Source organism: Balaenoptera acutorostrata, chromosome 13 (genome assembly GCF_949987535.1).
Source record: "Balaenoptera acutorostrata chromosome 13, mBalAcu1.1, whole genome shotgun sequence".
In the NCBI taxonomy this organism is placed as follows: Eukaryota; Metazoa; Chordata; class Mammalia; order Artiodactyla; family Balaenopteridae; genus Balaenoptera; species Balaenoptera acutorostrata.
Genome location: NC_080076.1, coordinates 75582212 through 75604585, shown reverse-complemented (window position 1 = coordinate 75604585; position 22374 = coordinate 75582212). Strand labels below are relative to the sequence as shown.

Genomic DNA, 22374 nt, shown 5'->3' with positions numbered 1-22374 from the left:
TGAGGATACACAATTGACTCAAGTCCATAGTTTTTTATCTTATGTCCTTTTTCTGTGCCAAGAACTCATCCAAGGACTATATTACAAACAACTGTCATCTCTCCTTAGGCTCCTCTTGGCTATGGCAGTGCCTCAGGCCTTCCTTGTTTTTGATGACCTTGATAGTTATGAAGAACACTTGTCAGGTATTCTACGGGATGCCTCCCTATTGGAATTTATCTGATGTTTTTCTCATGATAAGACTGGAATTATGGGTTATTGGGAGAAAGACGTAGGTAATGTGCATTTTAATCACATCCTATCAAGGGTATACTGTATCAATGTGATTGAGGATGGTTGATGACCTTGGCCACCGGATGGAGGCAGTGTTTTCAGGTTTCCCCACTGCATAGTTTCTCTCTCACCTCCCACCCCCTTCTACACTGAACTCTCTGGAAGCAAGTCACTATGCTCAGCTCTGAAGAGTTGGGAGTTATACTTCCCATTTTAAAACAGCCTTACTGAGGTTTACGTACCATAAAATTCACTCTTTTAAATGTATAATTCACTGGTTTTAGTATATTCACATCTGTGAACCAAAATCTCTAATTTCAGAACATTTTCATCACCCCCAAAAGACACTCTCTCTATATCAGAGGTCATCACCTATTTCCCTCTCCCTGCAGTCCCTGTTAACCACTAGTCTATTGTCTGTCTCTACAGATTTGTTCCTTCTGGCAGCAATCTTATTTTAATGTTGCTAAAATGCCCAGCTTCTCACATGCTCTTGGAGGCAGTTTTCATATCTTACTGGTTTCCTCATTAATAAGTTGAATAAAATCTTTGTCATGTGTTTATTTTATTTGTATGAGAGAGACATGTTAACTTTTTGAAAATTATATTTCATCAGTTCTGAAGGTCATCCACTGAGATGTTTGAGGGGATTAATCCAATGGAGACAAATTAAATCAATTTACCTGTACATCCTCGTTGGCAACAGAACTTTTTCTGACCCTCTAGTTTTTTTTCTTTTTCTACTGATATTATGTATTTGTTTTTATTTCTGGCTTGTACACCTTCAATAAGTTAATCTGAATTGGTGGCAGCAATGACTGGGGATTTGCTCTTATGGTCTGACTATTTGGTGATCTCTGTTGGGTGTATAATGAAAGCCTATTCTCTGTTGGGTGAGAGATGACAGACAATCCAAGTTTGTAGTCTTTTTTTCTTTGTTGTTCTTTTTTTTTTTTTATCTGTTTGTCTATTTGCAACCTCAAATCAATTAAGAATTACATGCTCACTGGAAGAAAAATAACTAAGTTTTTGTGTTTCTGGTTCACTGTTTTCAGCAATGTTTTATAGTTTTTGGTGTATAAATCTTGCACTTCTTCTGTTAAATTTATTCATAAGCATTTTATTCTTTTAGATGTTATTGAAAATGGAATTGCTTTCCTAATTTCATTTTTAGATTATTCATTGCAATTGCATAGAAATACAATTGACTTTTATATAGGTCCTATATCCTGCAACCTTGCTGAACTTGTTTATTAGTTCTAATGTGTTTTGGATTCCTTAGGATTTTCTACAGGCAAGATCACGTCATCTGCAAATATACATGGTTTTACTTCCTTTCCAATCTGGATGCCTTTTATTTCTTTTTCTTCCCTAATTGTCCAGGCTAGGGCCTTTTGTGGCAAAAGTGGACATCTTTGTCTTACTCTTGATCTTAGGTGAGAAGTGTTCAGTATTTCACCATTGAGTATGATGTTAGTTGTGGGTTTTTCACAGATGCCTTTTATCACGTTGAGGAAGTTCTCTTTTATTCCAAGTTTGCTGAATTTTTTATCATGAAAGGTTGCTGAATTTTGTCAGATGGCATCTCTTTGTCAACTGAGATGATCATGTGATTTTTGTCCTTTACTCTATGAATGTAGTGAATTACACTGATTGATTTTCATACATTGAACCAGCCTTGCATTCCTGGGATAAATCCCATTTGGTCTTGAAATATAATCCTTTTTATATCTTGATGGATTCAGTTTGCTAGTGTTTTGTTGAGGATTTTTGCCTTTGATTTCATAAAGGATATTGGTCTGCAGTTTTCTTTTCTTGTGATGTCTTTGTCTGGTATTGGTATCAGGGTACCAGTGGGTCCTCATAAAAGGACCTGCCTTATAGGATGAGTTGAGAAGTGTTCCCTCCTCTTCTCTGTTTTAGAAGAGTTTATGAAGTATTGGTATTCATTCTTTGTTAAGTGTTTGGTAGAATTCACTAGTGAAGCTGTCTAGGTCTGAGTTTTCCTTTGTTCTCACTCATGTTTATACAACCAGTGGCTAGCAAAAGCTTGGATGGGTGTTGGACACCTGGAAATAAGTGTTGGTCAACATGGAATAAGAGAACTTTTTATTTCACTAGGACCTTGATGTGTTCACTGGACAGGTCTTCTGAGCACCTGTACTGACCCATTCCATGGAGTCACAGAGTCAGGTTAACCTCTCTTCTATGTAGTGGGAAGGAAACTGCATCCCCAGTTCTGGGGCAGGGAGGATACACTCACCATCATCCAGAATGACCAACAGTGGAGCCAGGAGGTCACACATACCCTGGACATAGCCGATATCAATGTGCTGCCAGATGTAGCTACAAGAGAGATACAAGATGCCCAGTGGTGGCCCCCACAATATGCCTCTCCAACCCACTCCTCCTTTACCTCCATCCTGGTTTGGTCCCCATCTCTCACCTGGACCACTCCCTCAACCTCCTGCCTGCATCCCTATCCCCAGTCTCACTCTCTTCAAACATCCTATGCTCAGTCACCAGGATGTCCTTCTTAAAGCTCAGCTCAAGGAGACCACTGCATGCTCAAAAACCCCACTGCATGACAGGACAGTGTCCAAACTCCTTAACTGGGGGTGCAAGGAGTTCATAGTTTCCTCCCAATCCCTCTTTACAGTCTCACACATCACTTCCCAGTGCTTCTTCCCCTCCAGCTGCACTGAGGTATTTACCTTTGTACTAATAAAGCATACATTCATGCCCCCTGTGCTTTTGTCCCAGCACTTTCCTCTGTCTGGAATTCCCATCTGTCCCTTAATAATAGTAACTAATATTTACTGAGCATTTACCGTATGCTCTGTCCACTATACATGTACTGTATCATTTAATTCTCAAAATAATCATATGAAAAAGTTACTATTATTATCCCATTTCACAGATAAGGGGAATGAGGCACAGAGAACCAAGTGACACGCACCAGGTCATACACCTAACAATAAATGGTAGAGACAGGATTTGAACCCAGGTGGCCTCACCCCAGAGTATGTGCTCTTAACTTCAGTGCTAAATGATTTATTTCTTCAGTGTCTTCTCTTTTTGCCAAAATTCATCTTGAAGGTCACACCACTGTGAGGCCTTCTGTGATTTCTCCTGGCGCCATAACTAGGTAAAAGTCAGACCATCCTTCCTTCTCCCCCAGCACTTCTCAATTTTAAGGTAGCATGCTATATTAAAGTTAATTATGTTTGTATCTCATCAACTAAATTTTGAGTGGCAGTAATTGCTTGGGAGACCATAAGACAGAATAGTTAAGAGGTGGTGTTTATTAATAAGAACGGTTTGAGCAGGGTTTGGCAATCCTTTTCTGAGCGGTCCAGATCAGAAGTATTTTCAGCTGTGTAGGCCATATGTTCTCTTTCTCAACTACATAACTCTGCAGAAGCAATCACAGATAATATGCAACTAAATGGGCATAGATGAATTCTAAAAAAAATTTTATTTACAAAAGCAAGTGGTAGGCTGGATTTGGCCCATGGGCTGTAGTAGTAGTTTGCAAACTCCTGAGTTAGAGTAGCAATGTAAAGAAGTCCAGGATGCACTGTCGAGTGTAAAAAGCAAGTTGTAGAAAAATAGTTTACAGTATAACCCAACGCAGATAAACATCTTTTAAAAATTAAAACGTGTGCATTCATATTATATTATACTATATATTACATAGTATAACTATATATTATATAGTATAATTACATGCTATATATTTATATAGTTATATAGCATTATGTTACATTAAATATTAATTACTATCTAAGTATCAATATATTAACATGTATAGTATATTCATATTATACTATATATTTATATAATTATATACTACATATGAAGCATAATTATATATGTTATATAGTATAACATTGTGTATTATATAATATACTATTATATATGTGTATATATAGATATCTCATATATATGGCTTGGGAGGATATTCACTGAACTGTTAGCAGTAGTTTCTTCTTCTAGGTGAGTGGCATTAATGACTGGATATAAAAAGAGAAGTTTCTCTTTATACTTTATGAACTTCTGATTTCTTTGGTTGATTCAGGTTTTTAATGAGCATGGATTACTTTCATATATTAAGAAATAAAATATTTACTGTTTAATGAAAAGTAACAAGTAGCCCCAAATCCTGGCTTAAAGAAATAAAGCAGAGATTCTAGAGTCCGAGAGAAATGGGTGAGTTCCCGTTCAGCCACTGCCCACCTGGAGGGACCCTGAGCAATGCGGTACCCCTCTGAGCCTCCATTTCCTCACCTATGAAAGGGGATAACACTTACCTCATAGGCTTGTTGTGAGGACCAAGTGAAATGATGTTAGTAAAGGGCTCAGGATAGTGCCTGGTATACAGTAGGTGCTTAATAAATGTTCTCTATTGTTATCATTACTATAATTGTTATATAATTGTCAGGATGGGCTGGAATGAGATTCAAGGTGGGCATGGTGCCAGCTGCAGAGAGAGCGATTCTAAATGGGCTCCCCGTAGCCCACACCTGTGCCATCCCCTCCCGATCCCCGACTGATCCATCCCCCCACCCACCCCAGCCACCTGCACATGATGTTCCGTAGCTTCTCCAGGTTGGCGGGTGTGAAGTACCAGTAGTTGCGGTCACACCTCTGCACGTCCTTCTCGATGCGGTGCAGGTTCACCGTGTACAGATCCAGCAGCTCTGGCTGCGGGCCCCCAGGAGGGGAGGAAAAGAACAATTACACCCCAACTCCTCACAGAGGCTGTCTTTCAGAGATTCTCTTTCCTCCTCCTAGCCCTCTCCTGTCATCACTGAAAAAAACTTCCTCTACCTAATAATAGATGGACCAGTCAGATGTTCGACTTTTTTGTTGTTGCTATTGTTTCCTGAGAAAGCTTCTTTCACTTTGTATGATGAAAATTCTCTTTATTTTTTTCCTTTATAAAACAACACAATCCCGGCACTTCCCTGGAGGGCCAGCGGTTAAGACTCCGCACTCCCAATGCAGGCGGCCCGTGTTTGATCCCTGGTCAGGGAACTAGATCCCGCATGCTGCAACTAAGAGAGCCCGCAGGCTGCAACTAAGAGAGCCCGCAGGCTGCAACTAAAGATTCTGCACACCACAACGAAGATCCTGCAAATGGCAATGAAAATCCCACATGCTGCAACTAAGACCCGGTGCAGCCAAATAAATAAATATATTTTAAAAAACAAACCAAAAAAAATAAAACAACACAATCCTATGAGATGTATAGAATTACTATCCCCATTTTATAGATGAAAAAAGTAAGATCGATATATATATATGTATATATATGCTACAATATATATGTAGCAAACTAATAAAAAGCAAACAAAGAAATGAAAATACTCTAGGAAAAACAAAATTTTTTGCAGGAAAGAAAAAACATATACAGGTTACTACATGGATTATGCATTAAATTGTTATAATAATATAACCACAGAACAGTCATTTAACTAAAATTATTATAACCATAGTGAATGGATGGGGATTGGGCCGGTTTCACTCGTGTGGTGAGGGGGCGGGGGGGGGAGTGGGAAGGAAGAAGACTGAATCCTCTTCCTCCACAGTGGGGAGTCAACAGATGTCAAAAACTGAAGAAAAACAAAAAAAGATCAGTAAGTAGCAATACAAGTGTATTATTTACAGACATGAGGGTAAACACCAGATAATCTGGGCAGAATAAGTAAATACTACTTGGGGAGAGCCTAATGGGCAGAGGTGGGGCAGACAACTTCCAGTTTTTGGATCCAGCCTTGTCTGACTGTTTGACTCTTTGTGATAGAAATAAAAAGTCCTTTAAAAGAAAATGGATATACAACACCTGGCCCAGAAAACCTCCCTTTCAGTTGATGTCCTTTGCTTTGGGCTTTTGGGCAAGAAAGTAAAATATTTAAAAGCTATTGGACCTGAGTGTAAATCAGGATGGTCACCATCAAGGTTGCTATTGATCGCTATGGGCTGAGCACAGAGGACTTGACTCATTAATTCTGAAAACAACTCAGGGAGGAAGGTACTAGATAGATAGGGAAACTGAGGCTCAGAAAGATAAAGTGATGTACCTAAGCTGAGATCTGAACCGAGCACTGTTTGTCTGCAAAGCCTGTGTTCTTTAAGTATTATATTATCTTCTCTCCCAAATGGGTTTCTACAGTAAACCCTCCGTGATGGGAAAAGGCAATGAATCAGAGGTCGTTCTGGATAACTGAGGTTTGTGGGACACTCCCACCCTCCTGAGGCTGCAGAAAATTGAGTGGAGGAGAATTCTGGTGACTTACAGAGTAGGTGACGCCACTAGAAGACACGGGGGATGCCTCGCTGTTGGCAGAAGTGGTCACGGCCAGAGAAGCGAGCACGGGGAAGAGACTCTCCATCTCGGGCTCCTCTGAGAGGTTGTCTTCACTGTCCACCTGGCTCTGCTTCCCCACCTCGATGCCTCTCCAGCCCTCCACTGCAGGGCCCCCCCTTTTAGGCAGAGCTACATCCATACTGCCAGTGATGGACACGAACTCGTCCATGCTCCCGTTGGCCAGGAGGTCGCTCTCCAGGCTGTCCTGCACAGCCAGCTCCTCACGGGGGACCTCATCCCGGGAAGCGGTGGCCTCGCTGCTCTGCCCGTCATCCACACCGCTGTCCCTGGGTCGAATCACCAGTGGGGCAGGGCGCTGGGCATCCACGACGCTGTCCTCGGTGCTCAGGCTGGGTTCTGAGTGCTCCGAGAGGCCCGAGGAGAAGTTGTGGGAGGAAGGGTGGCCGGAGTCTGGGGAACAGGTGCCATTCACCAGGTTCCCGTTGGGGATCTTGGGCTGCTTCTCCTCCAACCTGCATTCTGCCTCGACCTGCTCCACCTCGTCCACAGACTCAAAGACCTGCAGACCAGGTGCACAAAGACAGATGGACTAGGATGTCTGTTGTGGTGCTGCTTCCAGCAGCAACCTGAATATCCATCCACAGGGGACTGGTTAAAATACGGAACATGCCTGCAGGGGAACACTACACAGTCAGTAAAAAGACTGAGGCAGAACAAGGTGTAATATATGCTCCCATGTGTAGAAAATAAAAAATTGCCCCATATGCACACATAGGCATAGAATAATGCAGAAAGAAACAAGGAAGCATTGCAGTTGACTCTGAGGAAGAATATCTTTTATCATACAAAATTACGTGCACGTAATTTTTTAAAGTAAAAAAATTAGTTAACCACATAAGGAACAGGCTAAAAAAGCATCCATGTGGTGGACTATTATGGATCAATTTTCAAAATTAGTTAGATGTATATGAAATATTATGGAAAAGTCTCCAGGATACATATCTAAGATTTATTTGTGGTTCTTTGTGTCTTTAGGCCATATCCCATCAAGGCAGACTGTATAAGATCATGTCCCCAGATCACTTGAAATATTTCTTCTGTGTGGTTATGTCACCAACTTGATTTACTGTTAATTTCATGTGCTTCTGGTTTTAAAAAGATTTTTTTTCGATTAAATTGCTTTTGGAGTTAACTTACCTAACTCCAAAGTCAAAACTAGAAAACAAAGTACATTCAGGGAAATGTAGCTTCTTTCCCTGCACCCCTCACCCCACTTAAGTAACCATTTGATCAGTTTCTGGTTTATCCTTCCATCGTTTTAGAAAAAAAATAGATGCAAAAACATACATATATTAATAGTTCCTCTGTTTATGCAAAAGGTGACATACTATGCCCTTTTTTTTCACTTTGTTTTTTTCTTTAATATTGAGTGAGAATGTGTTAACATTTCTTTGCACTGAACGAAATGAAAGGCTGTTGAACAATACATCTGATGGTATTTATTTAGAAATTTTAAAAGATTACTAAATGTCACAATATATTACATACTGTCTATATATTTCTGTGTATGTAAAGGCATACAGAAGGGTCTGGAAGGATACACAGCAAATTGAAGATAGCAATGTTATTTCTAGGGAGGGCATGTGGGGCTTAGGGATGGTCAAAGCCAAATTTAGTTTTCTCTGTAATATTTTAATTTTTTTAACAGGCAAAAGAGATTCATGTATTACTCGTGTAGGTAAAACTTCAATTTTTAATGCTAGCATAAAAAGCTAAAACAGATCAACCATGAGTGACCTGTATATGAGGGACCTCCAGTCCGGTTATTCCAGGTTGGAGGGAGGGGGATGGGGGGGCGGGGCCTCTGGGAGGTCACCTGTGTGCTGCTGCTGGAGTCGCTCTGCAGGCGGATGTTCTGGCGGCCCGAACTGCAGCTCTGGGAGGACTGAGAGAAAAAGGGGCAGGATGGAGTGTGGGTGAGGCTGCATCCGGGCTCAGGGTCCCCACATTGAGCTCAGGAGGGGCTGCTGGGCTGGAAGTCAGTAAGTGTGGTCTTATCTCTACTCCTGACTCGGGCAAGTCCTTTCTCAGGGCCTCAACTTCCTATCTATCGAATAAAAGTGGGGCGGCGGCTCACTCCCTGCTCCCTGGAGCCTCCTCGGAGGCCACACCAGCCACTGGACCTCCACCTCCCACCCACAACCAGAGAACCCCACCTTTAACTGCTCTGCACTTGAGACTTCCAACTAATATTTTAGTTCATCTCAAAGGACTGGTTGTATGCACGTCTATTTTCTATTCCTTCCCTGTACACATGCTTTTTGCCCTATAACTTCTAGTTTCTGTCTACCCTGCTAAGCTTGGCCAAGTGACCTGCTTTGGCCAGTGGGGTGTTAGCAAACTCGACAGGGCAAACACATAAAAAATGCTTGTGCATTTCTGCTTTCTCTCTTTAAGATCTGCTTTCACTGTGAGAACATGGCCAGGCTAGCCTGCTGGAGGATGAGACGTGAGGAGCAGGGCCGAGTCACCCCAGATATGTGAGAGCCCAACGAAGATCAACAAACCTTTTAGCTGAGCAGAACTGCCCGGCTGACCCACAGACTCATGAGTAAAAAATATATGTTTACTCTTGGACTCATCACTGGCTTTTGGGGGTTGTTTGTTACACAGTATTAGTGTGGCAGTTGATGACGGATTTATCACTGGTGAAGGGAACTGACTTTCTTTTCATCCCCTGCTTTGGGATGCTAAACTGGAGATTCTATCAGGACAGATATGTCTGACCTGGTCACTGGAGCATTCTTGACATTCCAGGACATTCCTGACAGTACCTGGCACATAGTAGATACTCAACAGCATTTGCTGAACAAATGAAAGTCTAACACTGTGCTGGGCACTTTATTTATACTAGCTTGTTTGAGTTGCACACAAATCTCCCCTGTACAAATGATCATTCCCACTTCATAGATGAGGAAACTGAGGCCCAGAAGTAAAGGCGCTTGTCTGAGCCCCAGAGCTAAGAAACGAAGGGGCTGGAGTTTGAAGTCAGGTCTGTCTGACTCCAAAGTCACCTTCCACCCAAAAGCCAGGGGTGAGACTCTGTCCCAAGGCCCCAAACACCCAGGCCTCACCCTTCCTACAACAGCCTGATGGAGCAGAGCCCCGCCCCCAGCTCCCTGAGGGGGGCCACCCATCACCTCATTGCTGATGGTGGAGTCCCGGTGCATCATCCGGTGCAGGTGGCTGTCCAGGCTGGCCCCCGAAGAGCATTTGGCCAGGGCGGCCGCGTGGGATTCCCGCTCCCTCTGCCGCACAATCGCCTCACAGCCCAGCCACTCGGACATGGTCTGCGCGTAGCAGGCATGCATCTGCTCGTCCACCTGCCAGGGCAGATGCACGGTCACCTGGAATGCTGGGATCCCAGGGGACAACCAACCCAACCCAGAAGATGGTGGCTCTGACCTGGGACCCTGAGCCCTAGAAACACCCATCCAACATTCATGGAGTTAACATCCATCAGACATTAACTGAACACCTACTATGTGCCAGGCACTGGCTAGGCCCTGGGGATATACAAAAGTGAGCAAGGCAACTCCTTTCTTTCCATTTTTCCCTCCTTCCTTCCTATCTTCCTTCTTTTATTCATTCATTCATTCATTCATACACTTATTCAAATATTTGTTGACAACCTACTCTGTGCCAGGCAGTATACTAAGCTTTGGGGATACTAAAGTGAGCAGACTGTTTCTTTCCTTCTTTATTGCCTTCTTTTCCTCTTTCCTACTTCATTCATTCATTCATTCATTCACTTGTTCATCTAAGTTGGTAAGTACCTACTATGTGCTAGGCACCAACCTAGGCATACGAAACACAAGATGAGCAAGATGCCTCCTTTGTCCATTCCTCCAGTCACTCAACGCATTTACCAAGGGCCTCCCAGGTGCCCAGCATGGGGGTAGATGCTGAGAACACAAAGATGAATAAAAGTGACCCTTTCCTTTACTTACAGCAATGGCTTTAGAGAAGGGCCACAGGTTTCTAGTGTTTCCCTTGTGGGATTTCAGCAGAGAAGATCGGAGCTTACTTCATTTCTGTGTTGCACAGCCCAGGTAACTGAGGTTCTGAATCTGCCAGACCTCTGGGCACAAGTGGGGCAGACAAGCTGACGAAAGGGTGTGAGGGGGCAGGAAGGAGAAGAGGGAGGGCAGGGAGCCTGCCCCGGGCCAGGGTTGGGAGGGGCGGGCATCCTTTAGCTAGTCAGGGCTTCCAGAGAGAGGCTCCGGGTCCACCCTGCCCAAGCCTGTCATGGGCAGCTCCCTCCCACTGACCTCCCGAAGACTCATCCAAGCCCATCTCCCTGTTCCCACTGCCATCCTAGGCTAGGCTTCCAGGACCCCTCACCCAGATGACCTTCCTTCCTGGTGCCTGCTTGTCCCAGGTGGCCCCTCCTGCCCATCTCCCACTCGGCAGTCTTCCTCGTGTTTCCTCTCCAGCCCTGCCTCTCACTGCTGCTCCCACCCCCCTCGTCCTTCAGGTCCCAGCTACCCACGTCTGCACGCCCTTCCGCCCCTCCCCACACAAACGCACACAGACACACACACATCGCATCATGCAGGCATCTCTCTTCCTAGAAGCCCTTCCTCAGTCTCCTCGCCTGGAAAGCAACCTTTTCAAAGAATTCAGGTAGGCTTCTGCCCGGTGGAGGTGCCTCCTCCGTGCTCTTAAAGCCCCTGCGTTTGCCTCCATCTGATTTTGCATGAACCCCCCTAAACTGGCAAAGACCTTATCTAATGCACCTCTGGGTTCCCAGTCCCGAGCACGGGGCCTGCCACGCCGGAATCCTCACGCTGGTCCTGAGATCAGTTTAGACAGTTCACAGCACAGCCTCAGCATACGGAACCACAGTGTGAGGAAGTCTCCATATTCAACTTTTCTGATTACGAGGAAGGCCAGTCTGGCACTACTGTGTCTTTAATCCATCCTTAATACTTTATAATCTCCCTTCATAACAAAGAGAGAGAGGCCTCAGGCAGCCTGTGACATCTAGGTAGAACTGAATTATATCATTTTGTCACATTCTATTTATTTTTGAAGTTTCCTTCTCTTTTGGCAAGCCATATTGGTTTTCCATTGATGGTAGGGATATAAAATGCCTTTTTAAGTAAGTTATATAAATTTTTAAGTGAATCAATTCAAAGACAAATACTTAGTAAATCATAGCACAGATGGTACACAGACATGGAGTGTAAAATATCAGTGGGTTTTGAAAGCTCAGTATGAATAAAAGAATGTAAAATATCTCACTAATAATTTTTATATTGATTAGATGCTGAAATGGTAATATACTGGATATACTGGGTTAAATAAAATATGTTATTAAAATTAACTTCACTCTGATAAAATGACATAGAACCACACACACACACACACACACACACACACACAGAGGAGCGGATGCAAAAACTAATGAAATCCTAGGTTGTACTATACCAATGTTAATGTGCTGTTTTTTTGGTTTTTGGGTTTTTTTTAGCTGCGAGGCCTTTGGGATCTTGGTTCCCTGACCAGGGATCGAACCCAGGGCCCCGGCAGTGAGAGTGCCGAGTCCTTACCACTGGACCACCAGGGAATTTCATTAATATGCTGGTTTTGATAATACACTATACATAATAGTTCTATAAGATGCTTCCATTGCGGGAAGTGGGGTGATGGGTACCTAGGACCTCTGCATCACAACTTTTGCAACTTGGCGTGAAATTAAAATTATGTTAAAATTAAAACTTTAAAAATATTAATTGTATCTGTTTCTTTTTACTTTTTAAAATGTAACTACTAAGACATTTAAAATTCCATATGTGCTACAGTAATGAAGACAGTATGGTATTACCTGAAGATTACCAATTATAGTGTGGCATTAGATCAAAGGCACAGAATAGAGAATACAGAAATAGACACCACTCTAATAAGCCCCACTGATATTTTTCTCCTTCACTTTTTTTTATATTGAGGTATAGTTGATTCACAATATTACATAAGATTCAGGTGTACAACACAGTGATTCACAATTTTTAAAGGTTATACTCCATTTATAGTTATTATAAAATATTGGCTATATTCCCTGTGCTGTACAATATATCCTTGTAGCTTATTTATTTTATACATAGTAGTTTGTACCTCTTAATCCCCACCTCTATCTTGCCCCTCCCCTCTTCCCACTGATAAAAACTAGTTTGTTCCCTATATCTGTGAGTCTCTTTCTTTTTTGTTACATTCACTAGTTTGCTTTATTTTTTAGATTCCAAGTATAAGTGGTATCATACAGTATTGGTCTTTCTCTGCCTGACATTTCACTAAGCATAATACCCTCCAAGTTCATCCATGTTGTTGCAAATGTATGCCCACATGATTTTTCACAAAGATGCAGAAGCAGTTCAATGGAGGAAGGACACCCTTTTCAACAAATGGTGCTGAAGCAATTGGACATCCAGAGGCAAAAACCAAACCAAACCAAACAAACAAACAAAAACTCTTGACTTAAATGACACACCATATCCAAAAATGAACTCAAAATGGATCATGGTCATTTTAGGAAAAAATAGGAGAAAAAGCCTTCAGGATTTGGGGCTAAGCAAAAAATTATTAGACTTGACACCAGAAGCACAATCCATCAGAGGGAAAATTGATACACTGAACCTCCTCAAAAATCTAAAAATTTGTTCGCAAAAGACCCTGTTAAGAAGACAAAAAGACAAGGTACAGACTGGGAGAAAATATTTGCAAATGACATATATGACAAAGAATTAATATCTAGAGCATAAAAAGAACTCCCAAACTCAACCATAAAAAAATGAAACAATTCAACAAGAAAATGAACAGAAGCCATGATCTGACATTTCACTGAAGATTCACAGATGGCAAGTGAGCACGTGAAAAGATGTTCAATATCACTAGTCAATTGGGAAATGCAAATTAAAACCACAATGAAATACCATGTACACAGTAGTTTGAGTGGCTAACATAAAAAATAGTGATAACACTAAACCCTAGTGAGGATGCAGGTGTGGATCACTCCTACAGTGCTAGCGGGAAGATAAAATGGTACAGCCACTGCAGAAGTTTGGCAGTTTCTTATAAAACAAAAGTGTGAACTACCATCAGGCCCAGCAACTGCATTCAAGCATTTATTCCACCTTATGCTCACATGGAAACCTGTATATGAAGGTTCACTGCAGCTTTATTTGTAATCACCAAAAAACCGGAAACAACCTGCCTATCCATCAACAGTTGGAGTTAAACTGTGGTGCATCCATACTGTGGAACACTACTCAGCCGTATAAAGGAATCAAGAATAGATACGCGCAGCAACTTAGATGAATCGCTACAGATTTACACTGAGTGGAAAAAGTCAATCCCCAAAGGTTATACACTGTACGATTCCATTTCTACAACATTCTTGAAATGACAAAGTTATAGAAATAGAGAACAGATCAGTGGTTGCCAGGGGTTAGGGATGGGAGTGAGTGGGAGGGAGGGAGGTTTGGCTATAAAAGGACATGAGGGGGCTTCCCTGGTGGCGCAGTGGTTGAGAATCTGCCTGCTAATGCAGGGGACACGGGTTCGAGCCCTGGTCTGGGAAGATCCCACATGCCACGGAGCAGCTGGGCCCGTGAGCCACAACTACTGAGCCTGCGCGTCTGGAGCCTGTGCCCCGCAACGGGAGGGGCCGCGATAGTGAAAGGCCCGCGCACCGCGATGAAGAGCAGTCCCCGCACCGCGATGAAGAGTGGCCCCCACTTGCCGTAACCAGAGAAAGCCCTCGCACGAACCGAAGACCCAACACAGCCAAAAAAAAAAAAATAAAATAAAAAAAAAAAAAGGACATGAGGACCCTCGTAGCACTGGAAATGTTCAGTATGTTGACTGTGGTGGTGATACACAAACCCACACGTGTGATAAAACTGTAGAGAACTAAACAGACACACGAGTACAAGTAAAATGGGAAGTCTGATTAAGACTGAGATATATATATATATATATATATACACACACACATATGTATAAGGATATATTATACAGCACAGGGAATATGGCCAATATTTTATAATAACTATAAATGGAGTATAATCTATAAAAATTTTGAATCACTATGTTGAACACCTGAAACTAATATAATATTGCAAATAAACTATATCTCAATTAAAAAATATACATATTTATTGTAAACAAAAAAGAAATGCAATAAAATATGGACTTTAATGTAAAAATAAAGATTCACACATTGCCAGTATATCTATGTCAATGTCAATACCCTGGCTGTGATATTACAATTTTGCAAGAAGTTACCACTGGGGGAAGTTGGATAAAGGATGAGATATCTCTGCATTATTTCTTACAAGTGTATGTGAATCTATCATTACCTCAAAACGAAAAGGTATTCAAAAAAATGACATCTGTGGCATGTGTTGTGTTTCTATTGGACTGCGCTGCCCCCAAGCTTCCTGACTCCCCAACATCTCCCTGCCCCACCTTGGTCCACCCTGGAACCAGAGCTCTCCCAGCCCCACAGTACCTGGCTCTTCTTGCTGCCAAAGACCCCACTGCCCATCAGGGGTAACCAACCTCCTTCCTTTCTGTTTCTGTCATCCCAAACTGGTAGTGGCCCAGGAGGAAGGGCCACACGGCTTTGCGGATCTCTGGCTGGATGCCCCCGTAGTAGATGAGACGCAGCAGCTCCTGCTCCTCGTAACTCTGTGGAAGGTGGGGGGAAACAAAGGATTTGGTCAACAGGAAACCGGGGATGGACTCTGTGACCCAGCAGTCCCGCTTCTCAGACCTAGCCCTCAGTGATCATGCTGTGAACAAGCAAAGCCACATGGGCCCAGATATCCATCGCGGCATCATACAATAAAGCAAAACCCCAGGAACCCCCATAACTGCCCACCAATGGGGGAATGCTGCATCCCTATGTGGGAATACCACACGGAGAGTAACAGGCCAGCAGGCGCATTTATGAGAACCTACATAAAAGGACGTTCAGTGTATGTTGTTAAGTGTAAAAAATAAGATGCAGAATAGGTCGAGGGTGAACCCGTTTTTGTAAAAAACAAAAACAAAACGCAAAGGTCAGAATATAATGAATTAACATTTCTACTTAATTTTTAGTCAATTTTGTGTACTGTGCTTATTGGGGAATATTATCTTGGAGTTATTAATCTTGACTCAGAACTAAGAAAATTGTTTTAAAGCGAATTAAACCGAAAAGGAACCATTTTCAGCTGATTCTTCGTACACTAATAGCTTTTGTGCACACAAGAATGACTTTAGCAACTATTTGCTGTACTGTGGAATAGATTTGTCCTGTTTCTTTTCTAAAATTCATTTTCAGGCAAAGGCTTTGCAGATACAATTTGTCAAGCAGTTGAGCTGGGGGACCACAGGGTCCTATCTGTGTGTGTGTGTGTGTGTGTGTGTGTGTGTGTAAAGTGCCAATGACTGCCGGAAGGCTACCCTGAAGGGCACTAGGGTCCTGTTTCCTCCCACCTCTTTACTTCACATTCTAAAATTAAAAGCATGTTTCACTTCTTAACACTAGTCTTAAATGTACCCAACCACAGTGGCAAAACCAGCCATTTTGTTCCTGTTAGGAATTTTTATTCATATTGTATTGACAGCCTTGTCAACGCTGTATAAAAATTAGGGAGCTATTTGGGGCTGAGGCTGTGAACGCTTCATCAAAAATCTGTGTTCTCTTCTCCCGGAGTCCATAGCTGGACTCCATTTCCCAGCCTCCCTTGCAGGTGGGTGTGGCCATGTGACTGGGTTCTGGCCAAAAGGATGTAAGAGGAAGTGATGTAATCCATTTTCAAGCCAGGGCTTTGAAGAAGCAGGTGTACTCCCTTCACACTTTCCATTTCCCCTCTGCTGGCTGGAAGCAGATGACCACAAGGCCCCAGAGGATGGTGGGGCCACAAGACTGAAAGACCTCGGACCCTCTAGAGGGAGGAGAAATGCCCACTCACCAGGAATGCCCACCCAGGACTGTTAAGTGAGCAATAAATACACCTCTATGGTGTCAAGCAACTAAAACAGCGGGGACTATGTGTTACTGCAGCCCAGTCCACCCTGACACAACGATGCAACCAAGCAGATTGTGAAAGGGTTGCAGGAGTGTTAGATGAAAAATATTCATTTTTGACTATTTATTGTTTCAGCCAATTTGTCCTTAGGATACTGCCTCCCAAACTGGGGAGATCGCGAGGAGCATTTGGGGAACTTTCTTTTCTTTTTTTTTTGGCCGCAACACGCAGCCCATGGGATCTTAGTTCCCTGACCAGGCATCGAACCCGGGCCTTTGGCAGTGAAAGCACGGAGTCCTAACCACTGGACTGCCAGGGAATTCCCTGGGGAAGGGGAACTTTCAAAATATAAATTCTTGGGCTCCACTCTTAGAGGTGCTCAATCAGTAAAGCTGGAGTGGAGCCCAGAAGTCTATAAATCTTTCGAATTCCTCAGGAAATGTGCACTCACTCTCACAGACTGCCAGGGATTATGAACACTATAACCTTTCAAGAAAGGTAAGCTGGCATATCTATTTAAATTTAAAAAGGACATCAAACAGTTACATTTCTACGACTCTACCCTCGAAATAAGAGAACTAGTACAGAAAGGTATATGCTTATAAAGATGTTGACTGCAGCATTGTTTGAAATAATTAAAAAAAAAGAAAAAGGAACAGCCCAGATGTCCATCATTAGAGGAAGATCTGACTAAATTATGGTCCACCCATATATAAGGTGCTAAGGTTCTAACGTGTAGTATTTCACTTAGAGATTTGAAAGATGTCTTTGATATAAAAGTAAGTTGGTCACTTAAAATACAAATATAATGTTACCTCATTAAAAAAATGAGTTTCAGCTATATCTATATAGACATATCTGTGGATGTATAAGTATGGGAAATGTATAGCAGGGTCTACACCAAACTGATACAATTCATTAATTCAGGGGATCAGAACTAGGGGGGTGCAGCAGAGAGATGATATTTAAAAACTTTTAAAAAATTCTGTACACCTGTGTTCTTCATTCTTTGAATTGTTACAGTAAGAAGGCATTCCTCCTGTAATTTAGAAAAGCAACTATTTCCGGCAAAAAAAGAAAACCACCCTTCTGCTTGTCCAGGTTTGGGAATCAGTTTGTTTTTCCCACTGAGTCCCCTGGCATCCTCAGATTAATACACAGAATAGCACCTTCTCCCAACGAGGGGAAGCCAGGCTGAGCCAGGTGCTCACCAGCTTGGCCCTCCCCAGGGAGGAGGGATGCAGCTGACAGAGCCACCGCATTCACCCAGCGTGGAGGAAATGGGTATCTCCTCTGAGAGCCTGCACTTGGCAGCAAACCAGTATTTCTTAGAGTGGATTCTGCCTTCCACCATAGGTGGTACTTTTCCAACAAAGGTCCCTGCGGCCACATACATTGGAAGGAACGTTCCATATGCTCTCCCACACTCCCCCAATTTCCTGAGCGTGACAAGCGTATCAGCATAGCCAAGGCTCTGACAAGTCCTGCAGGGTACAGAAAGCTGTTTAAGCTTGTTTCCCAAATTATTTCTCCATGAAACTTTTTTCACACATAAACATTTCCCTTCCAGGAATATTTGTATTCTAATAAGAAAATCTTAGAAATCTATCTCCAGGCGAAATAGCTAAGGGTAGAATTCTCGAGCCCTAAGACAAAGATGAGAGAAAAGGGTTTCATGTAGTGGTGGGGTTTCCTTGGTCCAGCTGCCTCCCTCTAACTTAGCTACTCTCATCATTCTAAGTAGCCAACTGGACTGTAAATTCCTCTGGCCGGGAAGTCACAGCACATCATACAGGACCGAGCATACAGCTGATGCTTAATAAATGCTTACTGACTGACTCATTCTTTACTCCTTCCAGGCAAACATATGTATTTTCCACCCTCCCTGATCCTCACCCCAATGGGCAGAAGCGGGCTATGGGTGTTGGAACTCTCGAGGAGGGGACCTTCAGTTTGTGTATGGAGAGCCCAAGGATGTCACAACACCTGAGTCCCCACGCAGGTGGGTCTATTCCTCAGATGATAGGAGGTCCCCCCATAGTCTCTGTCCCCCCACAGTCTCTGCCGCACGGCAGGCCGAGCCCGGCCAACCCTTACTGTGCTGTCCTGCAGGTACTGCTCCCAGATCTCGGCCGTCAGCCCGTGTCCAGCATCGCAGGGCAAGTCCGGGGACACAATCATGTGATTGACCAGGGCTGACAGGTGGGTCCTCACAGTGGACAGGTGTCTGCAGTAGGCGAGCCCTGCCGGGGAGGGAGGAAAAGTGTCATTGCCCACCATCCAACACCCCCTGCCTTGTCTCACGGAGGCTCCAAAGTACTGTCCTACTCGCAATCTGATTGAACCCTCGTGACCAGCAAATTGTCATCATCCCCCTTTTCCAGATAAGGAAGGTGAGGCTCGGAGGGGCAAAGTCACTTGCTGGCTTAACTGCTTAACAGCCCTGTGACCCTGGGGAAGTCATGTCACCTTTCTCAGCCTCAGCACCTCCTCCGCTGGAAACCAAGGCATTTAGTGCACAGGCTGGAGGCAGGAAGAGGCCAGTGACTCCACGGGCTCGCTGTGCCCTGGGGTGCCTCCAGTCCACACCAAGAGAAAGAGAATGGGAGAGAGGGGGATGACTCGTTCAAACTGCAGCTGGACAAAGAAGGCCCTGGCCAGTCAGTAGCTGGGGAGATGCTGAGGGCACTGGTTTGCTTTCAAAGATGGCCCTGGCCCTTCGAGCAATTCCCACCAACTTGCCCCCCTTCATCTGCTCCACCCTGGGTGCCGGGTCCACAGGAAGCACTCAGCCGGTGCTGGCCTATGTGCGCTTTGACCATGCCCGTTCCTTCTGGCTACTGACCCCCAACTCATCCTCGAGTCCCAGAGAGGACCCTGGACCATCTGGAGCCTGAGGACTCACCCCTACCAACAACAGGGGTAATCATGATGATTACGATGAGGATGATACGATAGCTAACACTTATATAGCACACTCTGTTCCAGGGAGCTGTTCCCAGAGCTTACGTAACTTAGTTGATTCTCACTGCAACCCTATGAAGCAGGTACTCTTACTACGCCCATCTTATAGGTGGGGAAACTGAGGCACAGTCTGCGCGCATCACTTGCCCAGGTCACGTTGCTAGGTGTTGAGTTGGGATTTGAATGCAGACTGTCTGGCTCCAGGACCTGGGCTCTCAACCACCATCAGGGAGGAGCCACACCATGTGATGACATCAAGACCATCTCGACCCCCAACCCTTCTACCAGGAAGCTCTTCCATAAATACTCACCCAATGCCTTCTCCACGCCAGGCCCTGCGTTAGGCACTAGGGATGGGTAGTAACAGAACAGGCAAAAACCTTGATCTTGGGGAGCTCATGCTTTTCCTGTTTCTCCAGGCCGATACGACCTGCACTGTTTTTTTGCAGGCCCAAGCAGGATGTACTAACACTTTCCTAGAATCCCTGAAAATATACACATTTTATCTTCCCCATCTAGGCTGTGAGGCAGGGGAAATAAAACCTGCTAAGAATCAAAATAGCAGAGTGGAAAAAAACAGAGGCTTTGCCACCAGGCAGGCCTGGGTTTGAGTCCCAGCTCTGTCGCTTATTAGCTGTGTGACCTTGGGCAAGTCACTTTGCCTCTCTGTGCCTCAGTTTCCTCATCTGTTAATTGGAAATAATCAGAGCACCTGTATTATGAATTTAGTTTTTAAGTTTTGGGGACGGGATCAGGCCATCTTACTCTTCTGCTTCTGCCTATAGGAGAAGGGGACTGACATTTACTGAGCACCGACTGCACGCAATGCCAGGTGCTAGGGGCTTTATACATGCTTTCCATTCAATCCTGAAAGCAAACCCTCTAAGGTGGGCACTGGAGATGCAATGGTGATTAAACCAAACCCCTTCCAGCAAGTGTTCACTGCCTTCCCTTAGGACCAAGGGAGAAATTTTATGCCCAATCTGTAAATGAGGAAATTGAGGCTAAGAAAGGTTAATGTAACTTCACCAAAACTAGACACCTAGGAAATAGGAGTCAGGCTCCTTCCCCTGATATTGCTGGCATGCAGTAGGCACTGAATAAATGCTCCCTGGAGACCACAATGGCAAATAAGGCCAATACGCACATCCATAGAAGGCTCTGGAAAGAATCTGGTACTTCATATTGTCACAGAGAAGCTTCAAGGGAGCCCTGTAGGAAGGAAGGAAGGAAAAGGAAGACACTTAGTACAGATCCACACATAGCCCAGGTTTGCTGGAGAGGAGCATAACTCGTTATCTCTAGGGAGCAGATTAAAACCAGCCAGTCAAGTAGACTGGGGGTATTATTGTTTCTATCTACATAGCATCACTGCCCCTTCTTCTGCTATCAGCTTGGGAGTTACCTCCTCCCCAACTCTGTCCCTATGGTTTGGGTAGAGCCGATTCTACCCAGTACATGACTCAGCTTGGAGTCACAGTTATTGGGTCGGGGTGGGGTGGGGTGGGTCACATGATGCAACCTGGGCCAATGAAAATCAGCCCTGGAACTTTTGTTGGAACTACTAGAAAACAGACACTCTTTTCTCTGCTTGAGTTCCTAAGCCAGTGGGATGTAGGGCAGCAGCTGCTGGGATCCATTTTTACTACTGCACAGGAAGGGCCAGCCTGAGAATGAAACCATCATAGACACAAGCAGAGCCAAGAGCCAAGGAAACAGACAGCCCTCTATGGAGCATCTCGATCCAGCCATGCCTGAAGCCACCATACCTCTGGATGTCTCAGTTCTATCAACAGATTTTCATTTGCACCAGTTTGAAGTGGGTTTCTTTCACCAGCAGAAAGTGTTTTGACATCTTTTTATTTTTTGATTGGAGTGTGGTTGCTTTTCAATGTTGTGTTAGCCTCCACTGCACAACAAAATGAATCAGCCATACATATACAGCCATATATCTGACTTCTAAAGTGACCCAGCTGAACCAAAGTGGAGCCAGACTGTGATTCAGACTCTGGCTGACTGCAAAGGTAATGCCTCAGAGCTTCTCCTTGCATGGGAATGTGCGGGGGGTGGGTACTGTTTTGGCTGAAAGAAGGCCTCAGAATTGATGGAGAAAACAGGACTGCTGAAGGTAGTGTTGTGCATTCTTGGACAAAACAGAGTGGAGGAATATTACACCCGTTAAAAACCCAGCGAGACTGGGAAGGAGGCATGGCTGAAGTCCTCCAGTTATGCACATGGAGGCATTAAACATTAAAGTCACCCTCTTTGTGCCCTCAGGCTGGTGAGGCTTGGCTTCCTCGGGTTACATAAGGACAGCATCACACTGACAGCTGCCCCACAGTGGCCCTGGCTGTCTACAAGGTGGTGAGTTCCCTATCATTACAGATATGGGAGCAAATACTATGAGAGGTGCTAGGTTAGAACAGCATTTGTCAATTGTCCATGGACCATCAGCCACAGAATCACTTGGGGTTTCTCCAGCATGTGGATTCCTAGGTCCTGCACAGACCTACTCAGTCAGGATCTCCAGTAAGTGGTCCAGGAAGCAGTATGTGATCTCCAAAGTGATTCTGATGCCTATGAAGATGTGAGAATCTCTGGTCATTTCAGTGCTTCTCAAGCTTAAAAGTACACACATGATCTTGGGACCTTGTTAAATGCAGATTCAGCTTCCGTAGGTCTGGGATGAAGGACAGAGAATCTGCTCAGGTGATGGTGCTGCTG

The 22374-nt window shown here is 44.0% G+C and overlaps 1 protein-coding gene and 1 non-coding gene across 6 annotated transcripts in view; both read right to left on the bottom strand.

Annotated features, from left to right (window-relative positions):
• SGSM1 (small G protein signaling modulator 1) overlaps window positions 1-22374 on the bottom strand; it is an 87093-nt gene that overhangs the window by 13714 nt on the left and 51005 nt on the right. For all 5 annotated transcript variants that reach the window (XM_057526843.1, XM_057526844.1, XM_057526845.1 and 2 more), the window contains 8 exons: window positions 20798-20862; window positions 18784-18929; window positions 15230-15358; window positions 9808-9990; window positions 8484-8552; window positions 6576-7166; window positions 4856-4980; window positions 2537-2619 (listed from right to left, as the gene is read on the bottom strand). In XM_057526843.1, the coding sequence (XP_057382826.1) occupies window positions 2537-2619; window positions 4856-4980; window positions 6576-7166; window positions 8484-8552; window positions 9808-9990; window positions 15230-15358; window positions 18784-18929; window positions 20798-20862 (1391 nt within the window). The remainder of the gene's footprint in view (window positions 1-2536; window positions 2620-4855; window positions 4981-6575; window positions 7167-8483; window positions 8553-9807; window positions 9991-15229; window positions 15359-18783; window positions 18930-20797; window positions 20863-22374) is intronic.
• On the bottom strand, window positions 12167-12239 carry TRNAE-CUC (transfer RNA glutamic acid (anticodon CUC)). The gene has a single exon. It is a non-coding gene; the product is annotated as a tRNA-Glu (tRNA).